At 35.8% G+C, this 10,838-nt stretch overlaps 2 protein-coding genes across 3 annotated transcripts in view; both read left to right on the top strand.

Annotated features, from left to right (window-relative positions):
• LOC109534559 (insulin receptor) overlaps positions 1 to 6,888 on the top strand; it is an 82,243-nt gene extending 75,355 nt beyond the window's left edge. For both annotated transcript variants that reach the window (XM_048670069.1, XM_048670068.1), the window contains exons 11-12: positions 543 to 787; positions 2,686 to 6,888. In XM_048670069.1, the coding sequence (XP_048526026.1) occupies positions 543 to 787; positions 2,686 to 2,749 (309 nt within the window). In that variant the 3' untranslated portion in view covers positions 2,750 to 6,888. The remainder of the gene's footprint in view (positions 1 to 542; positions 788 to 2,685) is intronic.
• A 1,784-nt stretch (positions 6,889 to 8,672) lies between these two features.
• The window catches only part of LOC109534565 (methylenetetrahydrofolate reductase 1), a 5,455-nt gene continuing 3,289 nt past the window's right edge, over positions 8,673 to 10,838 (top strand). Inside the window, exons 1-2 of the mRNA XM_019900289.2 lie at positions 8,673 to 9,205; positions 9,622 to 9,800. Coding sequence (XP_019755848.2) covers positions 8,863 to 9,205; positions 9,622 to 9,800 — 522 coding nt within the window. The 5' untranslated portion in view covers positions 8,673 to 8,862. The remainder of the gene's footprint in view (positions 9,206 to 9,621; positions 9,801 to 10,838) is intronic.

Raw genomic sequence — 10,838 nt, 5'->3', positions numbered from 1 at the left:
CTCACAAGGATTTCCCCGGGCGATAACGACAACGAGTGCAACCTCTGAACAAAATAGGATGAGTCCTTTATAAAGCTGTCCGTTTTTCCAATTTTTGGCTGTAATAGTTTGGCTAGATATTTTGCAATATTGTAGGTGGGACTTCCAATGGCGCTCACAATGGGTCTCAGTGGTACATCCGGTTTATGGATCTTGGGTAGTCCGTAGAGCCTTGGTGGTTGCATAAATACGACTGGGAATCCAACAGTTGAATCATTCTTAGTCGGAAAGCACGGGAGATCACTTCCCCCACTGCCTCATCGCCTTTGAAAATGTCCACCGCAGTTGTGGACGAAACGTCAGGAAGAAATTCCGATAGACCACGGCTTCAAAGCCCGGAAAACATTCCTAAATGTAATCTGACCGGCCGTGAAAGCCTTCATAGTCTGATAAAAGCACCTTTTATTTAACGCAAAGTTCTGTATGAAGCCATTTAAGTCCCTTTACAAATGTTTACTAAATAACGAGTGTTCTAGAGAGTGAGTATTAAATTTTGCTTCCAGGGATGTGTTGGGGTGGATTTTGAATCCATATCCTTCTTCCACAGTCCCATTGGTGTACACTATTTCGATCAGGCCGCCATGCGAGAGGAAAATCCGCCCGCATTGGGTTTACACGGTCTAAATCCGTTCAACGAAGAACAGAACATCCTCATTGAATCAAATCCACTCAGCGAAGTGCTAGAAGATGGCAGCCCCTTTTTTGACATTGAAAGTAGTCCTTCGTGTAGTTCGCAACAGCCTCACAGGTTATCAACGCAATTCCATTAGTTTTAAGCAGTCGTGATTTCATTGTTTTGCATTCGTTGCAACCTTTGCGCCCTCGTAGTTGACCTGATGGATGGTTTTCATCCACTTTAATTTTAAATCGACTAGACTAAGACGTTTCGGGTTTCGCTGCTAAATATTTTTTTTTGCAAACGGAAGCAATGCTGGGACGTTAACAGTACATGCGGGTCACGTACTCCAGGGATTTAGCGATGTTTTGTTGTTATTACCCTGGCTTCGTATTTGTACGAAGTGGAAAAAATTTGCACGATTTTTGCGTCGAATCAAAGTATACGATGAAAATATAAGCCAAGCTTTCACCCTTTGCAATATGGAATAAGGACGTCGTTTTCGCAAGGGACGTCACCCCACCCAATCCCAGCTGGTTTTTTGGTATTTTAACCGCAGTTTCCGCAGGATAAATCGGTTTTTCCTAAGCAAACAAGCAAAAAGGTTCAATAACATTGTGATACTTATAAAGGAAAGTGGGCCGTTTTCAATCATTTTCTGTTATATTTAGGAAATGCGAAGTTGTTCGTCGCTTTGGATTGGAAGTTTTTTTTTTTTAATATAAGCTTGTTTTTTTATTTTCATATGAATGTCTGCTATACGCTGTAAAAGCGTAAGTTTTTGATGCGTTATGGGAAGTTACATATTTTAAAAGCGGAGTTGCAGAACTTTGAAAGCGTTTACTGATCAAAATAGACGTTATACTGACAAATTTCTGTTAATTTTGGAACTGGATAAATTCGGATTGCTGAAAACGATTTGGTTTCTTTTTGAAGTGTTATTTAGGGCAATTATTTGTTTGCAAATTTTGCTCAGACGAAAAGCGAGCAAACGTCTCCATTGGATTCATAAGAAAACCACCTCCAATTCTTTTTCACTTTCCTTAACTTTTATCTATTCACTGCGAAAATCAACACAATTTTTTAACCATTCTTTTCTAAACCTTTCACTGCATTATTCTAATCTTGCAGTATTTCATTTGTCATCGATCGGAGTCAAAATATACAGAATGTTCTATTAAAAATTGCGATAATTAGGTTTATTAGTGGTGGTTTTAATCATCGCAAAAAATCCTGCAAGTTTACTCCAACAGTGCCCCTTTGATAACTTATTCCACTAATTAAAGCCTGAATATTTAGCAGCAGCACCTTAAGTATTTTTGTTAAATAACCGTGTTACGCAGGTAAATGCCCATGCTAGAGAGCGTTTACCATAAGCCTCTCACTAAAGATGCAAATGGCAGCTTTGCATCATGCATATCAAATTTTCCTTCGGACATTCTGCCATATATGAGTCTAATAAATCAGTCAATATTCATATATCAAAATAGTCTGAGACAAGCCGCATCCTTCGCAACAGTTAATTAATGATTCCCTAGTAGATTGAACGTAAATGCGCGTTCATTTCCGTTAAATAGCGGCCTGATCCAATATTTATTTATTTGTCGTCGAGTTTCTCAAAGTGGGTCAAAATAACATGATTTACGTGACTTTCATGGCCCAATTTGGAAAATTCCTTTCAAAACAAACGTGATTTCCTTGAAAGAACGGCGCTATTGAAGGGATTGGTTTTGGAAAAGTTGATCGAATTTGATGCAATTATTTATGGTGAGCGTTTTACTTTGGGAAAGTTTGTATCGCAACTGCAAAGTTTTTCGCCTAGAAATCGGGTTTTGGTAACATATTAATCGGGGATAAATCGACCGGTTAGTAGATACCGTAGCAGCGACATGGAATTCTCTTAATTTTCATTAATTGACTAGGTTTTTCTAAGCAAATGTTGCAGTATTTTCCACTTATTAGCCCTTCGAAATTTGCAAATTTAGAAAAGTAGGTTTTTTTTATTTTACTCACTGTTTTCCATTTTTTAGAATAACGGTTCAAGCTGAAGTGTACGAATTAAAAAGCTTGAAAAGTCAGTCGAGTTCTGATTAGGAAGGCAAAAGGAAATCGCACATGTGAGATGATTATTTCTGAAAATGCTTCTTCCAAATTGCATTAACAATGCTCCAATCACCCAGAAATTGTGACTTTCTGGCTCGATCCATCAGTGTCAATCAAATCAAAAATTTCTTTTATATTTTTGTAATAAAATTACTTTAAAATTGTTGTTTATTCGACGTTTTTGTTTTTATTGTTGTGTGTCTGACTGTCCACTTTTTTGTGTAGCATTTCAAATCAACCCTCCTTAACTACTGAAAAACGTTTTTTAGTACTGATGTGCATAAATTTTAGGAAATTTTAATGAAAATTTCTAACGAGAAAATGCGCGCGAATGTACGCGTTTTATGGCTCGTAAATTTGGCCCCCGCAAATTTATGCTGGTGTAAAATTCACTAGTAGGATAAGCGATGCAGTTATTTGCCTATTTCAACCTAATATTTTGCCATCTTTCGAGCTTTCAGGTATTTTCTAGTGATATTTTATCGGTTTCTGGGTTTTCAAATGTAAGCAAAGATTTACCTGTAAACACATTCACTTTTGCAGTAAAAACCGGGAAAACAGATTGAAATTAAAATGTTTTTGACTTTGGAAAGTTTTAAAATTTAAGTGGCTGCCGTAGGCTGAAAAACTTGTTGCTTATTTTAGATAAAAAGAAAAATAGACAATTTTATGCAAAGGTTCCCTTGACTTAAGTTTCAGTGATATCGAGGAAAATCACCATAAATTTTGATGATCATTGTTCAAAATGATGTGGAATGTTACTGGTTTTGTAGAAAATTTGTGAATTAATCAGCAGGTAAATGTTGCAAATGCAATTTCCCTAAATTTTAATGTATTTTTAAGATGCAGTCGCTATTTCTCTCGAATTATCGAAACATGTACGTACTTCTATAAGGAAAAAAATGCTCATGCCCGAATAATGCAGAATCTTGAATAATTGAAACGCACTAAAGAAGATGCATGTATGTACTCTTCCATGTCTGAGCAATAAATCAAATAATCAGGACCTGAAAGTCCTAGCAGCCAGACAGCCAATAACTGTTTCGTTTACGCTATTTTACAAAAAATCAAAGCACCTACCTGCCACACTACACACAATTATAAACATGCATTTTACTGATTACTTAAATGACATGACTGATTACTTAAATGAGCAAAAATAGAAAAAAACAACTCATCTGCAGCCTAGCTAGATTTTGGTTAGAGAAATAGGGACCATCTGCGACATGCACAAAACTAGCTGCACAAATACTGCCACATCAAGTAACGTTGAGCCTCAAACTGCAAAGTCAAATTAGCTTGATGGGAAGCTGCATAGACCCCACCTGTAACACTCAAAAGACCACAGGTAACATTTCCTTTATTGATCAATGGGCAACAATAAACAATTCCTACTATAACCAAATTAGCCTAAGTTAACGTAAGTACAAATTTCAATTGATTGACCGAACAGTCACCGAATTAACTACAAAAATACCTCAGTCATATTTTGCCAGCAGAGAGTTTATCAAATTAATATTTATACATGTTAGGATAGGTAGATTTTAACTCAGATCTTTAGGGTTATTTATTTAGGGGATCGTAGGGTTTGTTCAACACTCGTTTTTATCCAAAAACAATAGGAACAACAATGTATTTTCAACGTGCATACAAAAGGATTCTGAAGACACGCTATGGATAAGAAACTTTAAATGTTGTATAAACGAAACAAATCGAGGTGAAGATTGCATTTTTTGAAAATAATAATTAATGCAAAGCCTCAAGTATTTAGCTAGTTGAATGTTTCCTATCTTAGACACTGTCAATGTGGACTTGGGGCGAACGATGTAAATAGTCTTAAGTAGATAAACATCGCCCTTTGTGGTCCTTGCTAAGTGTAAAACACCTCCAAGCAATTAGGTAATACTATTTTTATGAATTAGTATGGAAAATAACTATTATCGATAAGTAAGAGAACGGTGTCCACCCACTATGCATGAGACTGGTTACGAGTGATATATATAAGATTATGCAAGAGTTTATTTTTATGACCAGTATAGTAATTATAATAGTAGTTAGATGTCTTGCAACCGGTACCTAAATAGTTAACTAAATGTTTTACACGATGTCTTCATCAGCAAGTTCAACATTTTTCAAATTTTTGCATTTTATTGTTGATAGTGGTTTTTAGGACAAACTGTCAAGAGTAGCTTTGCTCACTTGCAACTAGCGAGTTTTTCGGGCTTTTGAGGAGCATCTTTTAGCATAAAGATGTAAAACTTTAGGAATAAATTCGTTTTCAGCATGACCGAAAAGCTCGCTAGTGTCCAGTTAACAGTCCTTAATTTTCGTTCCTGATCGATTAGTTACATTTAATCTTTTTGGGTTAGTACTTTCTTGTTTTTTACCTTGATTTAAGCATTTTTCTTTGTTTAACGTCGAAAATTCCTGTGGAATTGAATAAACTAGAACGACGTCCAATACGCAAACTGATAACGTTTTGAAGATTTATTTTGCATCATCAATGTTTGCTTATTCTCAAATTATTTAAGTTCTCTAAATATATATTTTTTTATTTCTTTTCATGAACGACAACATTTTTCATATGAATAGTTTACAAGCCCTGATGATGCAGAAATACATTTAAGAAACATTCACAGCTGAAATTGCATTCAATTTCGAACTGCATGTTTCTCTTTAATTCTGTTTTTATTGCATCTTGTCAGGAACATAAAAAATAATTTCCAAAAAATATATAAAAACGGAATAAGCAAGAGGACAATAATCCACACAAGAAAAGCTAGAATATGCCTCTCATATTGGTTATGGGTATTTTGAAAATGTATAGATCTGAGCAGTGCACCATGTATGTTTTCTGATTTTAAAATTCCTAATTAAACAGTATTTCATCTATGTACATAATACATCAAAACTTTCATTTAATATTATCTAAGTAATACTTTGCGTATAAATCTATTCACGTTTACTCGCATATTTAGGAATTCAACAGGAACGCAAAAAGTATAAACAACAATATCAAGAGAACCTTTAATGGTTACTACGGGAATTTCGTGCTACTTTGCATAAAAACTATATAATAGATTTAAAAGCAAAGCTTCCCGGCTGCAAATTTTGTATTCGAAAATTACGATCATCTGTAAATATTTCAGGGTGTCTGCTAAGTCATCGGCAATAATTTTGTTTGATCTTTCACTACGGTTTTCAGTATTTTCTCGAATGTTTCTTCTCTGATAAGGCAATATATTGTTTATATAATTTTTAATAGATGAACTTGGACTTGGATAAAGGAATATCAATTGGATGAGTTCCATGCTTGCTGGTCCAAATTCCACGCCTTTCTATATTCAGTTTAAGATTCCCTAAATTTGCAATTTTTTGTTTTCATCCAGTTCATTAACGATCCAGTTTAGCTTCCATTTATTGAATTGATTCAAGCCTGCTCCGATCAAAGTTTTAATTTTCTTTTAGTTTTTAGTTTTAGTTTTAAATTGTTGTCGTGAAAGTGAAAAAATTGCCATTAAGAAATTGTCAGAAGCCTTTGCGCTGGTTTTCCAGATGGCCTTCGTTGTTCTTTATCGAATAATTTTGTACATTTTAGTTGAACTCATTCAATTTTTTATTTAAAGTTTAGCAGATTCGGCACTGTGCTTGAATTTTAAGCTTTAGTTGCACATTTTGTAGAATCCTCATGTCGCTACTTCTTCATCCATTTTTAACCACTTTTGAAGACATCGGGTATTATTAAAGATAATATATTTTTATCAATAAATAAATTTTAAAAGATCAACTGCCAAAGAAGCCATTGCGTTTAGTTCTACATAAATACAATTATTACTGCAAAGATATAACATATTTCTGATTGATCAGTAGTGGCGTCCTGTGGGAATGCCTTTCTGTGTAAAGACTGTATTAGATTTTATAAATAACTGTAGCTAGATGAAGTTAACCGCCGAGTTAATAATGCTGTTCTAGCCTCCAGTCACGAGGTCTACAGCGAAGCGTGTAGGATGTCTTTTCCTTTAACTTGTAAAATATCAAAATGTTCTAATGTGTAAGGGGTTTCTGTTTAAGTTGTAAATCCTAATTTTCTAAAGGTCGATCGGTTAATAAAGTTTGTATTTGTGATATAATTTTTGTATCCTTGTCTTGTCTTCTTTACATCAGCTAAATTTCAACCATTTGAAATTTCCTTCTTGGGGTTTTTCCCTATCATCGTCATCATTCGCTAATTGACTAATTCGTCTATATTTGACATAAGCTGATTTATAAATGCAAATAAAAAAAATGCAACTCAAGTTATTTTTTAACTGTTTAAATTTTATATTTGACATAAAACATTGGGATTAAAAGAGTCTCAATTTATCTAATCTCATTTAAACGATGAGCTAGCGAAACCCGAGAAAATCAACATTAATAAGAACTGATGTGGAAGGATGGAATGAAGGACGTAAGACAAGAACATTAATTAGTGTAGTCGTCGCACAAAAGGCATCCCAGATGAAATGGGGTAAGTAAAATATACTCTAAGTTAATCAAAAAATTAAAGTTAATAAGATATATAAATCCCAGTCTGAGGAATTCATTTAATGAGTATTTCCTGATGTTTGAACATTGATGTTAGTGATTTAAAGAATTCAATACTACAGAAAAAAGCCCAAACATCATGTTTTGCTTCGGTAAAGCGCATTTGCGGTTTCTTTAAGAAAAAAACAACTTGAATTTTCAAGAAGAAAGTTCAGAAGCTGAATAGGGTAAATAAATATGAAGAAAACACTGACTCACTAAGCAGAGAATCAACCGATTTTACCACTGCAGTTTTTAAATCAAAATCAATGAAACCACTTCCATTCCAGCTCGATTGATTTAATTTCGCATTTTCCTGTTTTGACTGGCACTTCCAATACTCCACGAAACGCTCATTGTTTCGATTGAAAATGCCGCGATTTACGAATACAGATTAGTCGGTTCATAAAATTACTATGAAAAATACCCATCTTTATTAATTTACTCCCATTCACCACGTGCAAACATTTAATCTCATTTCCGGATCACCCCCGAAATAAATTGCCTGCAATTTATGGAGTTTAATAGATTTAAAGTCATTTTATTTTATATTTAACGCATTTTTTTGAGTGTAGTTTCAATGCTATTTAGACTTCACAGAATCACTCCCGAGTATGGATGGGACATCGATCCTATAACATCGATGGTAGCCATCGATGTTGACATCGAAAGGTAATATCGATGTTAAGGAAACATCGAAGGCAGAACATCGATGTTTGACAACATCGATGTTGTGATAGTTTGCCGTTGCATATAAATTTCAAATTACTTAAGCTGAAATAATTTTATTTTACTACTACTATGACATTTTAAAACAATGCATTGGTAAATAATCGGCTAAATTTATTCAACTTATGGTTGCCACATTTTTCGGTCAACTGACTGCAAAAAGAGGCTTTTTTCAGATGCAGCTGGAAATGGGTCGCTATGCCGCGGTATTGTTTGTATTGGCACTATCAAAGAGTTGACAGAAAATGTTTCTATCTAGTATCTACATCAAATGTCCGATGTTTTCATTTCAGGATCTACCATCGATGTTTTATCGATGTCCCAAATTTCCAACATCGATGGTAAAAATATCGAACATCAAACGAATTACATCGATGTTGGCGAAACATCGATGTTTTTCTCCCATCCCTACTCCCGAGCAAGATTTTGTTCGAATTAGTAGCAGCTAAAAATTTATCTGGATTCACAGAACCCGCAGGAAAACCTATGATATATAAATATAAAAAACCCAAGATGAAAAAATTCCGGCATTTAAATTAATGTAAATTATAAAGGTTTTAACGAAACGAAGCATTTCCTGTTTTTGGGGGCGCTAATTATATCCTCCAACATACAGTGTTTACAAAGCGGTGGAATCTACAAAACCAATGGCAACGAACTCGGAAAATCCAATTGAACTTTAACTTTACTGACTGACTTTCTCTTATCATTCTCACCTGTTTACACGTATTTAACTGCATTCGCGCGACAGTTCACCTTGTGGTAAGTGGAATTGTGTTCGTAAAGAATCGTTAATCGTAAACAATCTACCGATGGAACACCAGCAAAACGAGAGGACCGAGTTTATTAAGGCTCTCTTACAAGAAACCGCAGAGGCAAGATGGTCATTGGAAATATCGCCAAGCAGCGAGCTTGGCTGCGAAGTTTTCCAGCAACTTTCGCCTCTTTTTGTGGCAGTTACTTGGTTGGGAAATATGAACTTGGAAAAGCCCATAAGTGACATTGCCGGCATAGCTTTAGCAAAAAAAATTACGCAGTGCAATTTCCCAGTCCTTTTTCATTTGTGCGGTAGGAACATTGCTAGAAGAAAAATGATGGAAATTTTAGACTACTTAAAACGATGCAAAGTGAGGAATTTATTGGCATTGCAAGGCGGTACGTTGTAGGGTAAATTTATTTAATTTTTTTAGTCAAGAAACTGTGAAAACCAGGTCAGAAAATTGAATTAACTCGCAGATCTAACCACAAATTACAATATTCTGAAAGGAATTGCATTCCAATTGGCCCTATGTTATTTTTCAAAAATTCAGGTTTGCGTGCTGAGAACCATCTTCAACTTTTATGTGTTGCAGGAAAAGATAATTTTGTATTAATTGATTAATTTAGATTAAATTAACCCGTTTAATGAATTAGTTATTGTTCAAAATGTCCATCTCTCACTTTCATACAATTAAAAAACGATGTTCAGCCTTTGAACAAAAATTGTGCAGAATGAAGAATTAATGAATGAAATTACGGTTACGTTAAATACCGAGCACCTCTATCGACCATATAGAATTTATATGTTTCAGATTGGGCCCATGTACTAGAAACGGACGACACTAAATGCGACTTTCCTTATGCTTCCGATTTAGTTTTATTCATAAAAACGCACTATCCAGATGATTTCAGTGTAGGTGTTGCGGGTTATCCTGATTGCCATCCGCACAGCAGATCATTAGAAGAGGATCTGAAGTATTTGAAGCTAAAGGTAATGGACTTTGATTATTGCGATTTAATCAATTTCCGATGAAAATGGATTAGTTTCTCCTATAACTAAATTTGTAAGAACAGTCGAGCTATTCGATAGATTTTTGGTCATTTTCGATTTCAGCCGAACTTACTTACTTTTTCGAGTCCGAAATCATTCCGTTCAAAGTGTTTCTGCCCAGTACCGGGCTACGTCTATGGCATTTTCATTTGCAATCCACATCTCATCGATGGAGCACTTTGCAGGACATAATGTGCATGCCAGCAGGTGGCCCATGTTTGGTACCTCCCCACATTCACAGAGGCACTGTTGGTCTTCCTCAGCTTTCCACTTCAGCTTGTTTGTTTTTACGGGTGCCACGCCGGTTCGTATTCTGTTTAGCGTTCTCCATGTATTCCAGTCCAAATTTGACCCTGCACAGGGACTTTCGTTGATAGGGAATTTGTCGGTCGGTTCCACGGAGGCACACTGAAGAACATTTTTCCTCGATTTGAACCTTTTCCGTTGTTGTTCTTGGCCATAAGGGACATGGCGATCGTCGAAGGTTTGCTTAAATTTTTCTACGTGCTCTATACCCATTCTTCTTTCGCTTGGTTCTGCGAAGTCCGCTGCTTTGTACAATTGGTTGATTGGTGTTGGTTTCATGCAGCCAGTAATAATCCTACAGGTTTGGTTTAAGGCGATATCGACCTGTTTTGCATGGCTTGATCTGCACCAGACTGGGCAGGCATATTCTGCAGTTGAAAAACAGAGGGCTTGCGCGGATGTTCTCAAGACTTGAGGTTTTGCACCCCATTTGCTTCCGGCCAGCTTTTGTACAAGGCTATTTCTAGCGACTGACTACTTTTTGTCTGGTTTTGTAGGTTTTTTTTTCCGGTGAGGTTTGGGAAATGCTCTTTTATGCACTCCCAGAGCTGGTGGTCTGTCGCTCTGGGTTGTGTGGGACTCCAGCTAAGCTGTTTACTCACTAAAACCCTTTCCTCACCGCCGAGGTGGTGTTTGGCCTTGCACCGCGGTCATTTCTGTCCTATTGTGCCC

The sequence above is a fragment of the Dendroctonus ponderosae genome, unplaced genomic scaffold, assembly GCF_020466585.1.
Source record: "Dendroctonus ponderosae isolate FM_Combo_2020 unplaced genomic scaffold, Dpon_F_20191213v2 Dpon_F_20191213_1, whole genome shotgun sequence".
NCBI lineage: Eukaryota > Metazoa > Arthropoda > Insecta > Coleoptera > Curculionidae > Dendroctonus > Dendroctonus ponderosae.
Note: the sequence above shows the minus strand (reverse complement) of the source record. Positions and strands in the feature narration are given on the sequence as shown.